This window comes from Megascapheus bottae, chromosome 23, assembly GCF_031878675.1.
Source record: "Megascapheus bottae isolate mThoBot1 chromosome 23, mThoBot2.hap1, whole genome shotgun sequence".
NCBI lineage: Eukaryota > Metazoa > Chordata > Mammalia > Rodentia > Geomyidae > Megascapheus > Megascapheus bottae.
In genome coordinates, this window is record NC_143531.1 from 23,835,365 (window position 1) to 23,859,930 (window position 24,566).

The following is a 24,566-nucleotide window of genomic DNA, read 5'->3' on the forward strand; positions in this document are numbered from 1 at the left end:
AAAAGAAAAAGATACTTGAAAAATACTTGCAGGTGTTTGAAAAGTATGTAGTCTAGAAGTTTTCCACGTGTGTGCTCAAATATTAAAGCCTATTATCTGGTCTTTCCCTAAGGGTTCCTCAGGGTTGCATCTAGGAAAGGAGATCCTGAGAGCCTCTATTTGTACAGTGGCATTTCCCACAGCCATAAGGAGGAACTCAGACCAGTGGAAACACATTGTGGTCATGCATGTAAACTTTGTGCCACAAAGCAAGTTGGTTTATTGATGCAGAATTGGTTTGAAGTGTATTATTAATGACTTGATAGGATGCACATTGCCTTTTCTAGTCTTCTCACCACATTTTGTTTTTCATAGAATGTCCACTTCCAGTTTTAGCTTTGGCTCTTCTTCAACTCTGTGGCAATGGTTTTCAGCAAGTGTGGGTTTGGTTATAGGACTTTGGCTGCCATTTGGGATTTAAGTCCTTGTGGGCTTGATCCATAACTTGCCTTGAAAATTTTTCTACAGTTGTGTTTACCAGTTGAGTAGTAGGTCACAATAGCAGGATGATTTGCATTCAAGTCCCCCCCCCCCCGCATTGGTACTGCTGTGTCTAAGGGTATATGTGGGCCTCTCTTAGATCTCAGTTCTTCTCTGGGAACACTTAAAGAAAACTTAGTGTAGCTATCTCTGCATGCTGTGGCTAGTGCTTTTGCATTAAGTAGATTAGAGGATCTAGGGATTTGTAAAAGTCTCAGGAAGGTGCTAATCCCCAAGTAGCTTATATATGTAGCCTGGATACGTAGCATGAGCAGTGAACCAAGCTACATGGGTAAGGGTTTCGGGGCCAGCTCCTCTCTGCCATCTGTGTTCACCTAGGCAGATTCCTTGACTGCTCTACACTTCTGAGTTTTCTTAGGAAAAATGGGGAGATGAAAGATTTCAGAGTTGCTATCATTAGTTAAATGAACATATCTGGTGGGGGGAGGAAAAAGGGGACAAAAACATGAGAAGGGGTTACAAGGTTCGAGAAGTAATGCACACACTACCTGACGAATGTAACTAATCCCTCTACACATTACCCCAATAATAAAATACAATAAAAAAGAAGTACAAAGAAAAGTTATCTCCAAAAAAAACCCAAAAAAGATCTAATTGGGAGCTTAGTGCAGTTTTGATTTGAAAATACTTGACCAGGAGATGCCTCTCTCTTCAGCTGTGACCATCAGGCAGGGGTCTGATCTAGCCACTGATGCTTCACATGGTTTACAAACAGAGGGGTGAATGAAATAATGAAAAATAATATTTCTTGACAGACCCATTAAAACATGTGGGAAGGGAGGGCGGAGATATAATCAAAAGGCTGAAGTTGATCAGAACGTATTATACTTGTAAACTGACGCATTGAACAGTAAGCTTTTGTAGAACTACTTAGAGATAATGAAAATACAGTTGTCAAAAGATAAAAAAAAAGAAATTGGGAGAGAGAGCAAAAGAGAGAGGAAGAAGAGGAAAACTCTAGGTAATTGTTCCAAGCCCACTTCCTGTAAATATATGTCCACCATGAAGGAAAACAGGAGAGAGATCTACATTCTGTTGTCCCTAAAGTGAACTTACATTGTAGCAGAGCCATGCTCAGATATGTCACCTCTGGGCTGCTTTCACAGTGCAGCAGTGCAGATGGAGAATTATCACAGAAACTCCAGACCTTGCGAAGTCTGAGGTATTTACAGTGTGGACCCTGTGCAGAAACTTCTGGGCTGTGACTCTAGATCCTAGTGCCTGTGAATTGGGCTTCTCATAGGTGGAGCTTGTGGGGTTCATGTCTTTATTGCAGGATGGCTTTCTGGGGATTGTGGAAGGACGGGCAGAGTTGGTCGCTGTGTCCCTCCTTCCATTGCCAATACAGAGTTTGATCTTGAGTCATGTGCACCCTTGGCCTGCAGCAGGTAAATAAATCATCACACTGTTCATCCACAGCATCAGCTTCCTTACACAGAGGGCCTGGTGACTCCTACCAGGCTCCCCCCAGACTGTTGCCACCAGCACTCAGCAAGCCCTGCATGGATAAGTGCCTCAGGGGCATTTAATCACATTGGCAGTTCAGTGAGCTGGAATGGTTTTCCAGAGAACTGAGTGTCAATTCTCCACCAGAGGCAAACAGCCATGAGACCCAAGGTTATCCTCCACTCACAGACATGCATTGTTCTAGACACCCTCTCTTCACCGACCCTCGGCAGCTTTCTGTTGCCTAGCTGAGTGCCACTTTCCAGAATCTGTTGTGAGTTGTTAGGCACAGAAGTCAGAATCCCAATACAGGAGGAAGGGGAAGGCCAGGTTCCTGCCTGGCCGTGAGTCTATTCCTCACCCTGGCCCCCGTGCTGCACCCGGCGTCTACCTGGGTACCCTGTGCCTTTGCCAGTCTTCCCCGGGTTGCTCTGAGTGGGAACCTAGCCTACTGGGGCGTCTTGTTTGCCCTGCTCTTCTTTTATTTTTTACTTTTTTAAATTAGTTGTCCATATTTAAAGTCTCAGATTTCCGATAAAACCTGGCCATTCAGCCTCTGCTGAAGCGGTGGTATCTGGAAGCGTGGAGTCTGCATTCCAGTGCCAAGGCTTGAGAAGCCTCCGGGGGCAGGGGCACTGCTTCTCTTGCCTTGAGCCCCCCTGCTCAGAGAGCTGCTCAACGTGGTGCATTCTCTTTCCTGGTCCCCTGTTCATATGGTCCACTTAAAAAGCTAAGCTGTCACAGAACCATGCAGTCACTGTGGCCTGATGCATAAATTTAAAAGCCTTCTAGTTATTGTCCTACTTTATTTTTTATTTTAAAAAAACCCCACAAGGGTCGGGAGTTTGGCCTAGTGGTAGCGTGCTTGCCTAGCATGCACGAAGACCTGGGTTCGATTCCTTGGTACCACATACATAGAAAAAAGCCAGAAATGGTGCTGAGGCTCAAGTGGTAGGGCTCTAGCCTTGAGAAAGTCCAAGGACAGTGCTCAGGCCCTGAGCTCAAGCCCAGGACTGGCAAAAAAAGGGGAAAAATTGTGAGTAGTTAAAAAAAAAATTTTAAAAAAACCCCACAAACTAGAAGTACTGCTAAGTGGTCACAGCCTTTGAATGTAGGTTTAATCCCCAGTGCTGTAAAACAAAAAATGAAAATAATTCAACCTCTAGACTGTGAGTTCATGGTTGTTATAGTTATTGCTGGTGTTTTTGTTCTCTCTCTCTCTGTGTCTCTCTCTGTCTCTGTGTGTGTGTGTGTGTGTGTGTGTGTAAAGCTTTTCAAATCACAACGCAGGCTGTGTGCAGTGGCTCACACCTGTCATCCTAGCTACTCAGGAGGCTGAGATCTGAGGATCAAGATTCCAAGCCAGCCCGGGGCACCAAAGACCAAGAGACTCTTAACTCCAATTAACCACTAGAAAACCAGTAGTGGTGCTGTGGCTCAAGGGGTAAAGAGGTAGCCTTGAGCTGAAGAGCCCAGAGTCTAAGCCCCAGGACCAACAAAAAAATAATAAAATAAACACAAAGCAAAATGCCAATCACCTAGATGAAATATGAAAGATTAACCATCAGGAGACCTGGTTAAATTTATAATTAATGTGAGTAGCTAAACTCTTAGGGTACCATTCTGCTAACTACTCTCTTTGTCCCTTTACAGTAATCTAGCATGAAGACTGTATTTTACAGCTGTACAGATGAGGAAACAGATCCATGGGAAGTGAATAATGACTTCCACAGCTACTGCATGAATTAGTTGGGTTCCTAACCAAGTCTCTACTTAACATCTAGCATTTTCCCATTAACCCTGTGACCAGAGTAAACCTAGAGTTCGCATTGACTGCTTCCCTGTAGCTCTAAATTTTTCAAAAGTTCCAAAGAAGCAGGAAAAGAAAAACTTCCCCTTTACTTTCAACAAACCTTCTGTCTAATAATTCAATGTGGTACAGACTAGACAATGCTTCAAACACTGGCGCCATTCTCCACTACCTTTTCTGAGTCCAGGAATAAGGGGGCTATACCAGTGGAGCCACGTGCCTGGCTCGCCACAGGGGCCATGCTTTTGCTACTTAACTGGACAAAACAGAATCAGGTGACAAAGACTTCATTCGCATGCCTGAGGGGAAAACTTTTATTTCAACTTTCATCAAAAGTCTTCTTGAAGAGAAGGGGTAGCAGTGTGTGAGAAGTAGTGCACCTACTACCTGACAAATGTAACTGTAACCCCTCTATACATTATCCCGACAATTAAAACAGAAAAAAAAAGTCTTAGAGTATTTTAAGATACAAGGACTGTCTCAAAGGTCATGTCTTCTTAAAGACTGTACTGAATTAAATGCAGAGCACAAGTAAAAGACCAACCATCCTTTTTGCAGCTGTCCATAAGAGTGCTCAGCTCTAACTTAATGTAAATACTAAAGTGGACACAGTTGTCCCAAGATAGGTAAGGATTCCATTGTTCCTGGAGGTCAGTTTCTTACCCTTGACATTGCTTGGCTTTTTAATTGTATTTTATTGTCAGGGTAGTATATAGAGGGGTTGCAGTTACATTCGTCAGGTAGTGGGTGCATTACTTCTCGAACCTTGATACTCCTTCTCATGTTTTTGTCCCCCTTTCCCTCCCCCCCAATCATTTTCCCTATTTCAAATAAACAAATAAATGTATATACAATATACCAGGTAACAAAGGCAGATACAGTAACCACATGAGATTAACCACAAGAGAAAAGAAATAACTTCACATAGTACATTAAGAACAGCAATTACAAAGATAAACCTCCTGTTTCCAGATCCTAGAGTTCATTTTGTTTAGTCTCATCCTATATGACCCTATGTATGTAGTTTCTGAGCTATTGTGATCCTCAATGGGGAGAATCCTAGATGTGTACTAATTGTTACAAATGAGGGAAACCATGGAGCCTGTGTTCCTTTGGGTCTGGCTTACTTCACTTAGTATTTTTTCTAAGTCTCCATTTCCTTATGAATGGGGCGATATCGTTCAGTATTTTTTCTAAGTCTTTCCATTTCCTTACAAATGGGACGATATCATTCTTTCTGATGGCATCATAGAATTCCATTGTGTATAAGTACTACAACTTGTTGATCCACTCATCTATTGAGGGGCACCTGGGTTGGTTCCATATCTTTGCTATGGTAAATATTGCTACAATGAACATCCTTGTGCTAGTGGCTTTAGTATGTTCTTGTTTCTGGATAAATGCCAAAGAGTGGGATTACTGGGTCATAGGGGAGCTCTGTGTTTAGTCTTTTTCTAGGATTGGATTCTGTAGTAGTTTCAAAATATGTTTTTGTTACACCATTTTAAAATGGATCCCATGACTTCATTGAATTTTGCAGCACATGCTGCTGTACAGATTTTTTAGAGTCCGAAATAGAAGATCTGTGTGCTGTGCCCCCTACCCCATCCAGTGTCCTGTGTCCCCTTCTCCATGTCCCCACTGTCCCATGACCCCACATCCTATGGTCCTGTGTCCTGAGGCTCTGTGTGGAGACCACAATGGCTTTGTGCTAGAGGGAAGCAGGGCTCCTTTCCTCTACCTTCTCTACTCTTAAGGTACAGGAGAAAGCTCATCTCTTGATATAACTTCTGTGTCCAGTGTCTGTCTGCCTGGCCTTCCCTTCCTCATTTCTTCCTCCTCTGTGGCCTCTCAATGCTTTCCATGCCTTCCGAACCACTGTGCACATCCTGTCATAGTGACCTCCTTACAAACAGGTATCTTTCCTGATGTGGCTTTGTGTGCCCAGTAAACATACATGCTATGTAGTGGTTTCTTCCTAAGGGGCAGCTTCAAGCACCTGGAAACATTCTTTCCTTCTCATCATACACGTACCATGAGACTAAACTCTGATTAAATGAGAAGCTATTTTCTTCTCTACTAAAAAGAGTCAAAATATACTTTTTTATTTTCCTTTTCATTCACATGAGCCTCATTCACTTTTAGGTCCGTTCTTGCTCTGAACTCATTGTTAGATGGAGATTCAATGGCTAGCAAATTTTGCTGGGTAAACATTTAACAGTAGTACTCACTTTTCCACTAGACCTGGCATTGAGAGGTTTAGGAGTAAATACCAGGGTCTCAGACTGGGTTTGGTTCACTAGACACTAGCCTTTTGCTAAACAAGGGGACTGCTGGGTTGGGCTATCTCTGCCTGGAACTGCAGGGCCTTGCACGTGGCAGGCACCAGGGGCTGCGCTGATGTATAAACCCGCTCCACTCTCCACCTGGAAGATGTCTGATGTTCATAAGAAAGACACACAACCACCCAACTTTCACCTGAGGAACAAAGCTATCGTCTCTAGTTAGAACCCATGAGAGCAGTGAGAGCAACATGAAATGGGAATAATGTTAGTGGCCTAGAGTCTTCTGGTATAGCTTTCTGAAGATTCTGCAGGACCCAGCTCACAGCAGTGCTCAGGGATGCTTCTGGGTCCCTGAGCTTTTAGTAAAGTGGTTGTGTATTTCTGTCTCAGGTCAGAAAAGGATTCAGGGAAAGTCAAGTCAGGGCTTTGCACTTGTGTAGAGACGTGTTTAGTTTCCGGAAGGGAAGGAAATGGATGGATGATCATAGCCAAGGCCTCCATTCCATAGACATTTATCCAAACATCATGAACTGTTGGCTGATTATTTTTGTGAATGATAAAATTAAGTCCATCAGAAAACAATTGGATCAATGCAGCTATGTGTGCAAAGCCTAGCCGGTGCCTGCTGAATGCCATCTACCTTGTTTTGACAGATGGAATGCAGGGCTGGGGAAAACGAGGCTATTTTTGGCCTCCAAGCTGTATTTTGTTTATCTCCATTCTGCTTCCTAAGGCACATTATTTCACGTAACTTAATCTGAGGTGTTAAGAGTTTGTATTTCTTTAATGTTCTTCCAGGGAAGTTACAGCTTATCAAGACCAACAATCTCTCATTTTTCTTTGACTCAAAAATGTCACTTCTAGATATTTCTCTGGTACACTTTTTCAGTTTCATAATATAAATGTCATTTTGCAAACAAATATTCTTCTTAAAAGTCTTTTAGGGATATAGCGAGAGGAGAGTAAACTTCCCGTTTCTTCATTTTATCCTCTCTTGGAATGCGTAATGAAAAATTATTAATTTGCGTGTGTTTGCATGCCGATGAGTGTGTGCGCGTACACACATGCACACCAGTCCTGTTGCTTGAGCTCAGGGCCTGTGTATTTCCTTGAGCTTGTTTTTGTTTGAAGCTAACCCTCTAAGACTTGAACACAGCTCCACTTCAGCTTTTCTGGTGGCTAATTAGAGATAAAGGTCTCCTGGACTTTCTTACCCAGGCTGGTTTTGAACTGCAATCCTCAGATCTCAGCCTATTGAGTAGCTAGAATTACAGGCGTAAGCAACCAGTGCGTGGATTTTACATGTTTTTTAAAGACATTCCATTTTATTTCATCTTTCTAAGGCCCCTATGAGATATGTTTTTACTACTAACTTTATAGATTCAGGAATATAAGTTAAATGGTTTCCTCAGCCTTGTCTGGCCAGTAATGACAAGGTCTGAGTGCCTGTATCCAAAGCCCATTTCTGAAATTTCAACCACATTAGGAATCTCCCGTGTCCTGAGCATTAACTGTAAGTAAGAGCTAAACAATTTCCTAGCAAGGATATTTTATTTTATGTTTGTCAACTGATTGTGTGTGCAACGTTGAAGTGCAGATGTGGCGCCTAAGCTCTGTCAACATGCACATGAAGGCTTCATTGTTGCCTGAGTGCCTTGCCGGGTGGCCTGGTGAGCTTCAGCGTTTTTCAGGCCCAGATCTGAATCCTGACGTCACCACTGGCCAGCTGAAGCACCACGGACAGCTACTGATGGCTTTGTTCAGGGTAATGATGCCACATTTCAGCCGGACAATCATAGCATTAGACACGTTAAGCATGTCGCTCTAGCCTAATAGCCCAGTGTCTAGTTTCTGCCCCCCACACGTGAATCATCTTCCATCTCATGCTGTCTGCCTTCTTGTTCGTGGCTATTCCCAGCCTCTACTTCAGCAGAGCACTTTGTCTTACCCCACATAGTACACGGATGGGCACAATCGCCATGATTCCTCTTCCTCCATCCTCTCCACCTCAGCTTGGATCTCAGATGTTCTCCTTAATCCTCAGCCTATGTGAAATAGGGGGTTTGTTTTTTTTTGTTTTGTTTTGTTTTGTTTTGCCAGTCGTGGGCTTAAGCTCAGGGCCTGAGCACTGTCCTTGGACTTTCTCAAGGCTAGAGCTCTACCACTTGAGCCTCAGCACCACTTCTGGCTTTTTTCTATGTATGTGGTACCGAGGAATCGAACCCGGGTCTTCATGCATGCTAGGCAAGCACTTTAACCAGTAGGCCAAACTCCCGGCCCTAGGGGCTTTGTTTTTTTAAAGGGTGAGGTCATCAGAGATGTGACCCCAGAGGGAGGATCTTGCTACCCCCTGCCATTCTTCTCCTCTCTTTCTTTCTGCTTCCATAACCTGAATAGGCCTGGTCTGCCATGTGTTCCTGCCATGATGTACGTGTAGCCACAGATCTAAAACAGCTGAGTGACCACAGACTGAATCCTCTGAATCTGAGAGCCAAACAAAGTAAACCTCAATGGCATTTTCTGCTGATGGTCTTGAGGATTATGTTAAAACAGTGGAAGTCTAGCACATGTGCAGATCTACCCTTTCTATCATGTTTTTCCTCATATGCATGGGACTGGGGGTGCAAAAAAATAAGATTAGAATTATCCCTCCCTGTACTGGAAATTATTGGGCATTAAAACAGAAGGTAGGCTCTGGTTTGGCAAAGCCTCATGAGAAGTGACCCCAGCATCCACAGTGTCTTGCTTTCATGAAACAAAGGTGGGATCCAAGTAGTTGAAGTCGGTACCTTTCAGTTATAAATTGAGAAAAGTGTGGAACAGTTTCATGGAGGGCCAGAAAAAAAGTGCAAGACAGCCTCAGCTTTTCTCACCTAGGCAAGCATCAGGTATCAAGGCAGTTAACACACAGGAAGCTGAATGAGAAGAGGTATCAATGTGCAAGAAGTAATGCACCTACTACCTGACAAATGTAACTGTAACCTCTCTATACATTATCCCAACAATAAAAAAATAATTTTAAAAAGACACAGAAAGTTGGGTTTGGGGCTAGATAGCCTTTGTTGAATATAATCTTTCCTCTCTACCCGCTGTGGGAAGCCAGGCCTGGGTTCTGAGCCCAACCAGTTCCCTGGCCTCTGTTCCAGGAACTCTGCCTTGCCTGGGCTTCCAGCCCATGGAGCCCACCATCCTAGAATCTGGGGTGCTGTTTTCAGTAGGTTGCATCTCGAGTTTAGCAAACATTTCGGTCTCTCCTTCCATCCAACATTCTTCAGGACACAAATCGAGTGTTCCTTCATCTCTGCAGCCTTGCCTGGCCTCTGTGGTGAAGAGAGACACTTCCTCTTCAGAGTGCCGCAGCACTTACTCTTGGGCCCCCCAGGAGTCTCATCCTGTTCACCTCTCTATCCAGCGCTGATCCACATTAACTAGCATGTAATAGCCACCCAGTAATTTATCTGTTGAATTAGTAAAAGAGCAAGCAGACATATTGAATTAATAACATCTAACTTCACAAACAGGGCATATTTACTGTGGTTTTAAAAAACGTTTTAAAAAAGTACCCTAGGAAAATCTCTGGAAGGCTCTGAGAAATGGATAGCGGTTCTTGGTTCTTGCCTGGAGGGAAGGGGGAGGGAGTCTTCTCCCTTTTGCCTCATGAGGCCTCTTGAATTTTCTACCATTGAGATGAATCTAACTGAAAGTGTATATGTAATCTCATATTAGCTGATTTCATCATTTGTTCTCTTGGGAAAGTTTAGATGATTAGCATGAGTTGTCTTTTTTCTTAATCTATGCGAGCTCAGCTAACTCTTATTTTACGCTGTGTCCAATAGTGTAGATGAGGACCCCTGAGTAATAGAACCTTCAACCTCAATAAGCAGTCGGAAGCCAGAGTGGCTGGACAGAATTCCTTCTCCCCTCCCTGGCCTCATTTCTACTTTTGAAGTTTTGGGAGGCAAAAATGGGTGAAATGCAATCATAGAGAACTTAGTACCCAGGGGTTTTATCATTCTTTCAGAGTTGTGCATGTGTCTGCTTTGAAGTCTATGGTTTCAAGGTATAAAAGTAGCATGCTAGGCAGGTTGGAAGTCAGGCATCCTGCTACCTGCGATGTCACTGGAATTGTAGAGATCCTGGGCTCACTGGATTTCTTTTCCCAAAGTCAGGGGGTTAGTGACATTGTAGCCTATGATTATCCTATAGAAGGCTAGCCTAGGACACAGAGTTCGTTTCATAGATTATGTTACTCTGCCATCTTTCCCTAAGAGAGGGTTATTTTCTCCTATGGGTGGACCAATTAGAAAGAGTATGTCCTGTAAAAGAGCTTCTAATAGAAATCCCAACTAAACCTGCCATGTGATTCCACCTTCAAAGTGTGCCTTCATTGACAAAATGGGGAGATGGTCCCCATAGCATTTTCAAATAAGTGTTCAATTATGATTGCTAAAGCACCTGTCATGTAATCGGAATCCAGCAAATGTTATTTATTTTGCTGCCTACTGCTGTGAATAACTTACTAGTTTTTCTAGGTAACAGAATTTTTTTCCTCAAAGTCAAGGACACCAGTGTGAAATTCCTGGTGCTGAATGTGTGAGAAATGCAATTTGCTCCTTTGTGGTTAAGAAACGTTCCTCATTCTTGCCTTTAACTGATTTACTTCTCTTTTCTTACAACATGCCCTAGTAAGTGCTTTAAAAAATTGTTATTGTTACTTTTAAATAATTGTACCAAGGGCTTTCCAGTCTGTCAGCTTGTGAGCTCAATCCATGTTGATGAGCAGTACCCGCTCCCATCCTTCCTGACCCTTCTCTTCCAGCCCCACCCATCCTCTCAAGTTGTCTGGTTCCATTTTCACATTTGTACATTGGGTAGTATGTCTTCCTCTTTTCATTCCTCTAGCCTTTCTCCCAGACCTCCCCACCTCTAACAACACGTGTTCAGCTTTGCATATATATTTTGTCAAACCATAATTTGTTCAGAGGAGTTACACCATCTTCCCCTGTATAATTGCGCTTTGTCAGTTTGTGTATGTGGGCATATACTGTAGCCCTAGATATGTTTTCATACATATTTATAATTTAGATCTAACTTCCACATGAAAGAAGACATGGGCCCTATCTCTTTTGGAGCCTGACTTAAAATAGTTTGGGTTTTTTTTTTCCAAAAAATGTTTCCATAGGTCACCATGGTACAAAGCTCAGATTTTTCATGTATTTCTTTTGGTTATGTTGTATAGGAAAATAATTTCAAACTTAAGTCACAGTAATTAGCCATTGCACACTTCTCTTTAATGAAAAATTAACATCTTTCACTTGAAGAATGACGTTTATCCGGGAATTTGCGCTTACCTCCATGGGAAACACTTTCCAAAACACCTCAGGAGAAAAGAAATGCAAATCTGTCTTTTAATTTAAAAATCTCAGAATCCTGAAAACATAACTTGGCTCCAGGTGACAAAGGCCTCCTTCCCTCTTCCCCATCCCCCGGCATTTGAAAGCATGCAATCCAGGCTTACCCAGAAAGGCCAGCAGCAAGGGATGATTGTTCAGTGGTTTATTGTGGGCAGAGTGGACTGGTTGGAACTGAGCAGAGGAAGTTAATTATCAAATGTTGTATTTGGCCCTGACAATGAATAACCAGTTCTTGTTGGACCCATCTCGTTGGCCAGGCAGCATTGCAAGACAGCCCATCCAAGTCTGCAATGGGGGAATTTGCAGGACCGGCCCTAATCTGTTTCCCAGGTTGTTTGAACCAGTTCAAGAGCAGTTAAACAAGGTTATGTAAGTGACATGTGATGCAGCCCAAAATAGTGACTGCAAACACAGGCTGCTGTTGCTGGGCAGTTGTCAACTGCTTTAGAAAAAAAAATCACCCTCCAGCAGGACAACAAATGGACGTTTAAACGTGGAAATGAGAGTGAAGCAAAAAGTTCATTTTCAGAAAGACTTGGTGAAATAGGCTCTCTGATGCTGCGAGCAAATGACTTTTTAAAGCAGAAAAATGTTGTTCAGGAGGTGTGTGTGGTTATTCCAGTGCACCCATCTGGAGTTCAGGGAACAGGCGTTTTTAACAAGTTTGGTGCCTGGCCACAATGCTTGGTTCTCATGTTTGAATGAATAGCATCACCAAGACAGAACCAATTACGAAGCAACACATCATTTAGCTGGTCATAAATAGGAAACTGGTTTTTTAGAGGTTACTGCCTCTTAGGTAATCTTGCATGTGGCTACAAGGTGTGAAAAAATGAAAACACTATTTCACCTAACATGGTGAGCATAAAAAGGCAAGCCGGGTTCAATGGTACGATTTCTTTGATTGTTGTTGTTGTTGTTTTAAGGAACACCAAATTAACAGCGGCAAAGGGGTTTAAAATAAACCTCAACTGTCATCAAGAGCTTTGTACCCCAACATTTGCATTCCCATAATGGGCTACACTCTGCATGTTCTCCACTTTAATGAGTTGCACATCTGCAGACATAGACAGAAAGAGCAAGAGCAGAGGGGACCTGGGCTGAGGATCCTTGTGGCAGGATTTGGGCTCAGTGTCTCCTTCTCCCTGCACCCTTGTTGTTGAGATCTGGATCTCGGGACTCTGCTGCCAGTCCAGCCCTTAATCACGGGTAGAACTGTTCAATGGTTCTCCTAGACTCCGACCCAACTGAAAAACAAAAAGGGTAACTGGGGAAAGTAACATGTCAGCCTTCTGTGAGTGAATACATTGAAGGACATGATTTCAGACTAAGCAGAGAAGTCTTGTAACTTGAACACCAGAGTTAGGCACGGAGAAAGAGGCATACCTAGATTAGAAGTGGCTTCCTCCCCCAGATGCCCAAGACTGTGGAGCTGCTCTCAGAGCCCACTCCCCCACTCTCCATGGGGCAGAGCAGGTGCCGAGACAAGCCAGCCATAGCCATAGTCCTTCTCCAATCTGCTCATGAGCGTAGTGAGTGGGTTAGAGAGAGGCCTGAGTGTGACCTGGAGCTTCCTCCTTTGGAAAGGAAATTTCAAGGGTGGAGCATGCGTCCCCTGGAGGGAGTTCAAGAAAAGGCCTCTGAGCTGCTGCTTCTCTGGAGCGACAGGAAACGATCAGTACTGTGTGCAGTGTGCCCCCACACGCTGCAGTCGCCCCCCCCCATGCTTTCAGCATGGAGGTGACGTGTCAGGTTTTTAATGCAGCCCCGTGTCCAGCCTGGAAGGGCTTTCATCCCTTGCTTGGCTAAATGACAGCTTGTCGGGTCAAGGTGATTCTGTGACTCCTTCCTTAAACAATACCAAAGGGTTCTTATATTTCCAAGAGCTTTAGGGTTTCTAGAATCTGGCACTCCTCATAGGTTAGAGGTTGCCACCCAGCTTCTGAGCTGGGCTTCTTGAAGACAGAGTATTTTTTCCAGATCTAGCAAGAGGAGCAGAGCCCCGATGGGATGGAGGATGGGGTGATTCTCTGTAGGTGTTATGGACACATGAACACAATATAGCTATTACATAATAGGAAATAAAAATAAAAAGAGGTAATGGGGAGGATGTGTCACCAGTGTTGCCACATGCTCAGGCTGAAGGAAACCAGGGTCAGACAGCAGGGGGATGCAGGCTGCATCTATAGTTTTAGGGTGTTTGTAATTTAGATGTTCATGAGTCAGGACTAACTATATATCTACACCTGTCATTAGCGATACAAATATAAAAAGGGCCCATCAACTGTTTTCATTCTGTTGAAGCAAGCTGTCTGCCACAACAAGAATAATAACAGCTACACCTAAAGCAAAAGCACCAATAGTAGCTTTGATCCAAGCGACAGTTATGTAAGTTTTCCTAGCACAGGTCTGAGCCCTGCCCTGCCTCTGCCTCTTCCTGTGCCCGGGGAGTTCCCTGCAGCATCCAGCGTGGTGCTGAAGGCCTTGGAGTTTAGGGTTCATGGAATGAGGGCCCAGGAAGGTCTGTCAGCACAGCGATGCCAGATCCATACTTGCGGTTCCGTCATGGTGCAGCATCACCCTAACCAAGACAGGTGAACCTTGGTGAGGGATCACAGCGGCCTTCGTGTCTGCCCCACACAGCTCCCGGCACCCAGTGCACCTCCTGAGATACTTAGGGACAACTGGAGAGCAGCAGGGAGGGCCTCCAGTTCATTTCAACCAGAGGGGCTCTTCCTTTGGTTTCTGAACGTATCACAAGGTCTGTGGAAGAATGAATTATCTTAAAAAGCTATCAGAACGTTATAAATCATTTGAATAGAACTGGGGGGCCCAGCTTAAGTGGCAGAACATCTGCCATGTGAGACCCTGAGTTCAAACCCCAGTTCAGACTAAAAAGATAATGCTGATTTGCCGTAGAAGTGGTAAGCAGTCGAGGCAGGTTGGCTGGTCCCGAGCCCACTGACGTTATCCTGGTGATGTGTTGTAATCTGTGATAATGATGATAATAACCATAATGTAATGCTAACAGTGACTGCTTTCACCAGGCCCTTTCTGTGTACCACCCACTGTTTGAGGTCTCGGATACGATGTGGCAGTCATTGCCACCACCCATGAGGTAGGCGCTTTTAGAGTTCCTCTCTAAAAATTAGGAAGCAGGCACAAAAACCCAGAGAAAGTTGTCTGCTGTCATGCAGATAGAACAAGATCTGAAAGTCCACAATTCAGAAGTTACCCAAGGAAGCCTGAAGAGAGGAGAGAGAGTCATGCTGGACATAGTAGAGCTCCAGAGAACTTTGAGAGGGAGACAGAAGCATCTGGGCACTGGTACCAACGCCTCACAGAGAACGGAGTGGAAGGGAAAGATAACTGCTACCTCACACCTGCATGTGGCTTGTGAACATTGTAGGTTTGAGGTTGCAGAGATATTCAGGTTAGAAATATTCACTGAACAGATGTTTCTGAAGGTCTGAAACTAGAAGAGAGCGTATTCTTCTTCCATCACTGTGACAAAATACCTAAAATAACCTAACCTAAAGGGGGAAGGGTTTATTATTTTAGCTCAGGATCTCATAGATTGCAGTCTCCAGGTACTTGACCCATTGCTTTGGGCCTGTGACAAAGCAGTGAGGACATACTCAGCAATCGAGCGCACTTCTACTAGATTCCACCTCTTAAGGGTTTAAACACTTCCTGATAACCCACTGGCCCCCAAACCCTGGGCCTTTGGAAACACTCCAGGTCCTACAGCAGAGAGGAAAGGAGTTTGTCTATGAACATTGATAACCTCTGGAATCCACTAGTGACCACGTCCTAAAGATGGCTGCTGCTCCTGCCTGCTTAAGCCTAACCAGCTAGACTGTCATTCCCTGTCATGTGACTGTATGTCCATGACTTGAATTCAGAGCATTCTTCAAGGCTGGTTTCAGCCTTTTTCTTCCATCCCACCCAGAAAAATCTTTTCCTTCTTGATGCCAGGCAATATCTAATGCACACCATGCTTCTTGATCCCTCTGTATGCTCGTTCTGCTCCCTAGAGGGCAAAATAGCAATGGATTCCATGTTGACCCTTTATCCCCTGCCTTAAAAGATTTTAGGGTGTGAGTGTGGCTCAGTCGTAGAGCACTTTGCCCTGTATGAGTGAGGCCTTAGGTTCAATTCCCAGTGCTGCACAATGCAAAAGAAAGCAAAACAGAAACAGCTGTATGGAATGGAGTGGAATAATTATCTGGAAACATTTTAAATCCTCAAATCTCAGTTTCTACTTCCTTAGGGTCCTGGTTCTCAAAACTTGCTCTTCTCACTAGCTTCTGTCCCCTAGCTTGTTTTGCCCATTGGGTGGTTTCCTTCAAGGAATTCAGTCTCCTGAGCTTGAGTGTCTCCCTACTTTTAAAAAATGATAAGTAATCCTGGAAAGCAAACAGGAGCTACTAAGAGCAGCAATATGAGAAAGTAATAATTTTCCAGGATCTTACTTTATTCGTACAGTCTTAGGCCCAACTCTACAATTCTTAGCAGAGCTTCAAATAGATTGGAGACTCTCAGCTTTGGGGCCTGTGTTTACTCTAAGGATATAATTCAACACTCACATCCTTGTGAGCTTCTAGAAAATGTAAGGGTTGAAAATGGGATAAGAAGTTAATAGTATTTGTCTTATCACAAGAGGGCCCTTTTTATCTCAAGGAGGCCTTCTAAACCATGTGATATTCTGTGCTTACAGGAAGTTTTTTACTCATATTAAATAAGAATTGACTCTTCTTTGAGATTTTCTTACCCTACCTTTTTTTTCCTAAAGAGATGATGGATGATAATGTCACTAATATTATTGTATTTAATGTTTTGAGTATTTACCTGAAGCTGGACTTTGTACTTCTGTTGTTTATTATAGTAGTCCACTGATGCTTATTTTCTTCACCAAAAAAGGATTTTAGACACTGACATCGTCTTAATAACATTTTTACTGTAGATAGTGATGTTTATTAAAATGTCTAAAAAATAGGAGGTCATGTAAAAGGCCTATAACATCTGAAAGGAACTTGTGTTATAGAGACTGACTTTTATGGCCTTGCCTCCACCATCACAGAATTAAGCCTCAGAGAGGGTCTCTGTGTCATTTCTGTTTATCTTCTCAGCAGGTGATTCCAGTTTCTGGCCCCCTGGTGGTTGGGAGGAATCTCTGCTCTGAATTGGAGCAGGTGCATGAGCTGCCCCTTCTCATCAGTCATGAGATTCAGGATGAGATGATCATATCATCCTGGGTGGGAGTGAGGAAGCGACAGAATGTATGAATCATTGCAGTTCCTGATTAATTCATCTTTATCAAGAATCAGCTTATTCTGGTTTACTTCAATCCAATGTCTTTTTTTCCTTTGTCATTGATTTCTATTCTTTAATGTTTTATGAATTATTTCCATGGAGATTTTAAATTCTGAATTCTAAAGTATAATCCTAAGTCATAGATTTTAAACAATTCTTCTTTTCTAATATAAGCATATAAAGCTGTCCTACTACTGTATCCAGTGTATTTCATATGTTGAGTTTCATTTTCATTTAATTTGAAATGTTCAGTCATTCCGCTATGGTTTTCCTAAACATATAAATGGGTTATAGATATGTTGCTTAAATTTCTTAAATATCTTCTTATATGTTTTTATAATTTAATTCCTTTGTGATCATAAACCACATCATATATGATTTCAGTCATTTCCCCTTTGAGGCTTGCTTTCTAGATTTGGGTTCTGTTCTTTCATATGAATATTCCCCATGTACTTGAAAAAAAATGTCAATTGTACAGTTTTAGTTGTGTGACCTAATTTTGAATAAATCAAAGTGATACGGGGAATTGTTTAGACCCTCTGTATTTTTTTAAAATTTTTCAACCAGGATGTTGGGCATATATTTTGTTTTGTTTTGTCAGTTGTGGGGCCTGAACTCTGGGCCTGGGTGCTGTCCCTGAGCTCTTCAGTTCAAGGCTTATGCTCTTCCATTTGAGCCATAGCACCACTTCTGGTTTTCTGGTGGTTAATTGGAGATGCCTCATGTACTTCAGTGCCTGAGCTGACTTTGGACTACTATCCTCATGTCTCAGCCTGTTGACTATCTAGGATTACAGGTGTGAGCCACAGGTACGCAGCATGCTACTTATCTCCTTTTCAATTTCTTTTTGTCAGTTTCTGCCTGGTGTATTTGGAAACTCTGCTATTATATGCCTAGATATTTAGAATTGTTATATCTCAGTTTGACCAGACTGAAATTACCTTTTTTAAGCTTCTAATACTCTTTGTCTTACTGTTTTCTGTGTGTAAAATAACCACATCAGGGTCAACAAGATGTGGTATTTGTACACAATGGAATTCTATGCTGCTGTCAGAAAGAATGATATGCCCCTATTTGTAAGGAAATGGAAGGACTTAGAAAAAATCATATTAAGTGAAATAAGCCAGACTCAAAGGAACATAGGCCCAATAGTCTCCCTCGTTTGTTATAATCAGTAGAAACCTTGGGCTCTCCTAGCAGAGATTTACAATAGAACAAAATCTAGAGACATAAGGCCAAATAGTGTGACACTAAATGTAAGGACCTCCAGGATAAGGAAACAAAAACCATGTAATGAATGACTGTTGTTCTTAATGTACTATGTTATCTCTTTTGCCATCCCTTGGTTATCTCATATTGTTACAATATTTCACATTGTTATCTGATGTATTTTATATGTGCTTAATTGGTTATTTGAAATTGGATTGGGAAGGGGGGAAATCAAGATAAGCGGGGGAGGATGGGAGGGAAATGGGGACCATGTCATGAGAAAGAGTATCAATGTTTGTGAAGTTATGCACCTTCTATCTGGTGAATATAATGTAACCCTTCTATTAATCACAATTAAAAAAAGAAAAAAAATAACCACATCAGTTTTCTGTATACTTACTGATTACATGGTTTGCATTTTTCCATCCTTTAGCTTATGACTGGTCTAGTTTTTATTTAAAATTCATCTTAGTACATACTTAAGTCTTGCTTTGTGAATCTAGTCTACAACTTTGATTTTTTGAGTGTTTTAGATCATTTACATTTAATTGAATTATTGTCATTCTTGGATTTATATCTTTGACCTTTACTTTTTGTTACTGGCTCATTTGTCTTTCTTTTTATGGCTTTTGGGGGTTAAATTTGGTTTAGTATTCTCTTTTATATTATTATTATCTCAAAGTATGTTTCTTGCTATTACTTTTCTAGCATTTGTTTCACTGCATCATATTTATGGTTCTGTAAAACAGCTTCTGAATGTTGAAATGGTAACATTGATCAAGATGCATTTTTTTCACAAACGGCTTTGTCAAGATGTATTTTATTCACAAACTGCTTTGTTCCGCTATTTAATAAAGTATTTTTAAACTTTTTCTTGTAAAGATGATGTACAGAGGGGCTACAGTTGCATAAATCAGGTCATGCGCATGTTTCTTTTTGAACAGTGTCACTTTCTCCCTGATTCTCTCCCAGTTTTTCTCCTCCTGATCCCTGGAGGTGGTATAGCTTATTCCCAACATAGTGTCTAGTGAGTATCACTGCTGAATTAGTTCACCCTTTATCTCATCATTTCTGTGTTTCCCCTATTCCTCCCCAAATTAGATAAACATATATAAGACCGAGGGTACAAAAATCAAAAATAGTGACAATCCTGGGGGAAAAACACAGATTTCTAGGCTCTGTACCAGGAAGAGAAGACTATAAGTTCTAAGGAGATTCTGATACAATTCAGTCAGGAATCATACTTTGAAATGATACTGTATTGCTACAGGAAACAAGATATTTTCTTGTCATAATCTACTTTGAACTTGTTTATACAGTTTCATATACAGGTTCCTATTCTTCTTAGAGAAGAATAGGAAAATTATACTTGAATCTCATCCTGTTCTTAGTATATAAAGAAAAAATCATTTGTATATATGTATTTCTGGCAGCTATGTTGAACATATCTATTTAATTTCTCCTTTTTCACTACTGGTGCTAGAACTCAGGCTTTGAGTTTGCCATCACCATGTCTCTAGTCTGTTTTTTGCTTTGGTTGTTTTTGCGATAGGGTGTCGTGTTTATTCCTTAGGCTGGCTTACAATGTGATACTCCTTCTTATGCTCTGGACCGGGAAAAACATGTGCATGCCACTCCACCTAGCTTTTTATTGATTGATGGCTGGTCTACAACTGTAATTCTCTTGTTCTCTCCCTCCAAGTAGTAAGGATTTGAAATGTGAATCAGTAAATATGTATTTTACAAACCTTATATTCTTTTATTATTTTGGTGTGAAATAATTTAATGTTTAAATGATTTAAGGAACAAACTTTCTTTAAAGATTCCCATTTATTTACTATGTTCAATTTTAATCTTCTCTGTATATCCAAATTTCCTATTGGCATCAGTTTTCTGAAGCATGAGTAACTTCTTTTATATCTCTTACAATAGATTCTGTTAGCAATAAATTAACTTACTTATCAAAAATGTCTTTATTTTTTCTTTATTTTAAGAAGTAAAGCTTCTTAAAAACTTTATTAGAGAGATGTAGGTTGATAGTCATTAAAGATATTATACTGTCTTTCTGATGTTGTTTTGAAAAAAAACTTTTGATAAAAATTTTTCCTTCCTGGAAATTATTCTTTGATTTAATTTATTCTTGATTCCCCTCCTGTAAAATAATTCTCCCCATTGTACATAACTACTTCTAAGAATTGTCTCCTTTTATTTGTAGCTTAGAAATTCTGCCTTAGTAGTCTTGTATGTATCTTTTGGCATTTAGCATAAAAAGTTTGAAAAGCTTTCCTATATTATCAATTCATAGAAATGGAAATAACTCCATATCACATCAGCCCCCTCTACAAATGTTTCATGGTCTCATGCACCTAAGATGTTCCCCATAAATACTTGGCAAATTGAAATTAGCAAAACAAAAAAAAATTATACCCAGTGATTTCTGTGGACTTTAAATCTTACTCTATGCCAGGGAGTTTTGGAAGACACCTGAAGTTTGGTATTCCATCTCATGCCATGAAAAAGGAACATAATGCCAATTGCTGGTGGCACTTCTGCCTGAGAAAGTCTGTTTTACTCAAAAGAGCATTCCTTTTTATTTCCAAAGAATATTTCACCAGCCTGTCAGACTGCTGGCAAATTTCTTTGAGAAATCCTCTGTAGAGGATTCTCTAGCCTTGATGTACAGCGATACTGTTGGCATTGGCAATCATTGCTACCTTTCTGCGAAGTTCCTTTACCACTTCTAGCACACATTTCTTCTTGTGAAGACAGCAACAGTATCAGTACTCTTGCCCGTGTTGTAGGATTCTACTAAGGCTTAAAGAAGGATGTAGTCTACTAGGACTGATTTCAAGTTCACTCTGAAAACAGAGACTCCTTGCCACATGGAATCATTTGCTGACTTAGGCATGAATGTTGTCTCCCTCCTTAAGCCTTCCCTTTGTAAAGAGTGCACTGGATGATGATAATGGTAGAACTTACCTCTGCTTGGTGGCCTCTCAGACACCACTGTCCTGGCATGTACAAGACCAAGCTAGGATGATTCCCCATTAGCCTCAAGTCCCTACGACCATCCCCATCTTTTTAGTTGTTCAGCCCCAGAATCTCCAGGCCTCCTCAACTCCGTTTCCCTCTGGTGTGCCAGCACATTCTAACAGTTCTGTCTTCAGAATGCATCTAGGATCTGACCAGATCTCGCCACCATCCCAGTGACCCAGTCCATTATCCGTTTCTTCTTAGATGAGAGTAATCACCTCCATGTCTCCTCTCAGACTGTTCGTTCCTTCATCCATTGCAGTGAGGTTTTGGCAGAGCAACCAGCGTGATCCCTCTGGTCTAGTAGCTCCTCCTCTTGCTCAGAATATTACTCAAAATCTTGGCTATGACTTGTCAGGCCCTGAAGTCTGTCTTGTGTTCCTCTGGGTCCTCACCCTCATCACTCTTTACTCACCCTGCATTCATTTCTGTTCACCTTAATGTCCCCTAACACACCCAGTCCCTCCATCCCCTGGCAATTCCTACCACTCATGCATTTGCTTCGCCTCCCTGTAGGATATCTGCCTCTCCAGACGTACCACAGTTAGAACAAAGGGTCAGGATGAGTTTATTTAAAAATTGTCTGCCTCATGCATGCTAAAATTCCAACACCTCATAAAACCACCATGGTGAATCTCCTTCCCCTCATTCTTCTAAGATCCTTGGATCTCAGCCTCATGAATGGTTAGAATTATAGACATAAGCCGCTGGCATCTGGCTGGAAAGTGTTCTTTCTCTTAGAAATTAATGTATTGTCATCCTTTGTAAACTGAAGCTGCAGCTACATTAACCCAGCCATCTCTGTCCATAGTATTATTAACCATGTTTGTCTTTGACTGTTTTCAAGAAGAAATTTAAGACTAGAAAGAGGCAGCTTCATATTCTGATTATATGTATTAATATGTTGTAGTAGTGGAAAAGTCATAATTTAACAATTGTTTTTAAATTATTAAATCAGGGCAACACAACTATTTATGTGCTGGGAGAAACGATTGCATCATTGATAAGATTCGAAGAAAGAACTGTCCTGCCTGCAGACTTCAGAAATGTCTTCAAGCTGGTATGAACTTAGGAGGTAAGTTTTGTGCTTTTACTTTACAAAAAATTGTTAACACATTGTATAAGATAATTAGAAACTACTTATTCCTAAAACCAACAATGAATCGAGCATGGAACAGTTTCTAAATATCTAGTAAGATATATTAATGCTAAAACATATGACCGGGCTCAGCCGTAGAGTGTCTGCCTAGCACCAAATAATAAATAAATAAATAATACATTCTTGCATACATACATTCATGCATTTATACATACAAGGACAAAATTTCTTAGCTAGAGTTAAAAGGAGGTATTTTGTGCATCTGTAACATAACCCTAAGTGACTTTCACAAGCCTGAGTTGCTATTTGAACTAAATAGGAATTAATTTGAACTATTGAACTAACTGAACTATTTGAACTAATAGGAATTGGCCATTTGAACTAAAACCAAAGCTAAAAATGGTTGATTCCCGTCCCCCCCCACCGCCAAGACCATAGCTAACTTCTACATCTGCTTAGAAATAAGGTGATATGTGTGATAGTGTTGACATGTACCAATATATTTCCAATTTCAAGAGAGTGAAAAAAGACACTTTAAAATAATATAGAAGTTCATGAAAAGGGGTTGCAAGGTTAAAAAGCTAGAACTAACACAAAAATGTACAGTGTTCATGGATAGATAGATGTAATTATACCCTAAATTAACCTATAAGTGTAGCATAATCTGAGGGAAATAATAATTTATGATTTGGAGTTCCTAAAGAACATCAAGGAAAATGTAGAAAAGATGTTTGGAAAGTAAGCCCTACTAGGTAGTTAAACATAAAATAAAGCTTGGCACTTCAAATCAGTAAAAATGTTTTGTGACAGCTCTACCACCATCTGGATAAGAATGCTGTGTCCACACTCTAGTTACTATACACCAAAATACGTTCTGGTGCTTGAGAGATTTAAACTTCGAAAAATAACTGCAGAAACGCTAAAAGAAAATATGGAATTTTTAAAATACTCTAACAAGTTTTGCCAGATATGAAATATCTGAAGATATAAAAGCAAAAGAAATTTTTAAGGAAATGAGCACTGTTAGAGGAAAACAAGATGATTAGGAGGGGGTGAGGAGAGGGAAATGGGGACAAAAACATGAGAAGGGGTATCAATGTGTGAGAAGTAATGTACCTACTACCTGACGAATATAATTGTAACCTCTCTATACATTACCCCAACAATAAAAAAAGAAAAGAAAATGAGCATTGTTTAAACAAAACAAATCGAAATTGCAAAATGCAAAATGCAAAGCAAAAATAACCTTAGGAGGAAAACTTATAACTCATAAATAAGGTCTCTCATAAATCAAGAGGTCCGACAGTTCCAGAAGGAAGGAAAGCAACTCAGTAGAAAAAAATGGTAGTTAGAAACAGAACAGTTACAGAAAAAAAAAAATATATATATATATATCCAGTTTCCAAAACACATGAAAAGATCCTAAGTCTAATCACACTAAGAAATTTATAATATAATGAGACTTTTTTTACAGATTGGCAAAAATAAAACATTTTATGGCATTATTTTATGAGCATATGAAATAAAGTCAAACTCAGTGGTGAGCTCATGCATTTTAGCTGGGAACATAAATTGGTATAACTCCTATGGAGAGTAATTTAGCTATTTCAGTAAAATGTTAAAATGCTCCTACCCTTTGACTCAACAGTTCCACTTTTAGGAATTTATCCAAGTGTATTTTTGCAATATAAAAAATGGTGTGTGCATAAAATATTCATCTTAGCATGACTATCAGAAATACATTAAATATTCATCTGTTCAAAACTGATTAAATAAATTACAGAGTACTCTTCCAATTTAATGAAAACCAAGAATGGTCTATACGTGCTAATGTGAACCGATTCCAAACTATTGTTTGGCAAAAACAATCAGATTTTAGAATATTACATTTTGCATTGGTAACTTGTATATCGATTTAATTTATTTTTGTTATTTTTTATGTTTATGTCTTGCTTTGATGCTTATTTTTAACTTGAAGTCATTTCACGAAGGGTTTCAATTTAGCATGTCTGTTTATAAGTACACGCCCTCTGAATAGCCAGGAATACCTCATTGTCTGTAGAGCACAGAGAAATGGAAAGATTTGCCCAACCATGGCACTGGCAGTGAGAGGGCCCTGGCCTGATATTCCATGTGCTCCCTGGAGCTGTGACTCAAGTCATCACAGGTGACCCAAAAGATCACCACCTGTGGCCTTCACATAAAGATCAGGAGAGATTTCTGGCAGTTAAAATCCAGGTGGCACAAAGCTACCACCGTTGCTTGTTAAGTGGGTGATCTACTTTGTAAAATCAATCACAATGTTTGTTTTTGGTTGTGTTTTTGTTTTTGAAAAGCACATGTTGGAAAGGTAAGATTTACAGATCTACATATAATTTTACTATGAATAGTACTACTCTAATGACTACATTACA

General features: G+C 40.9%; 1 protein-coding gene across 1 annotated transcript in view; it reads left to right on the top strand.

The window, feature by feature from the left end:
- Window positions 1–24,566, top strand: part of Nr3c2 (nuclear receptor subfamily 3 group C member 2) — a 221,361-nt gene that overhangs the window by 146,377 nt on the left and 50,418 nt on the right. Inside the window, exon 4 of the mRNA XM_090356867.1 lies at window positions 22,012–22,128. Coding sequence (XP_090212993.1) covers window positions 22,012–22,128 — 117 coding nt within the window. The remainder of the gene's footprint in view (window positions 1–22,011; window positions 22,129–24,566) is intronic.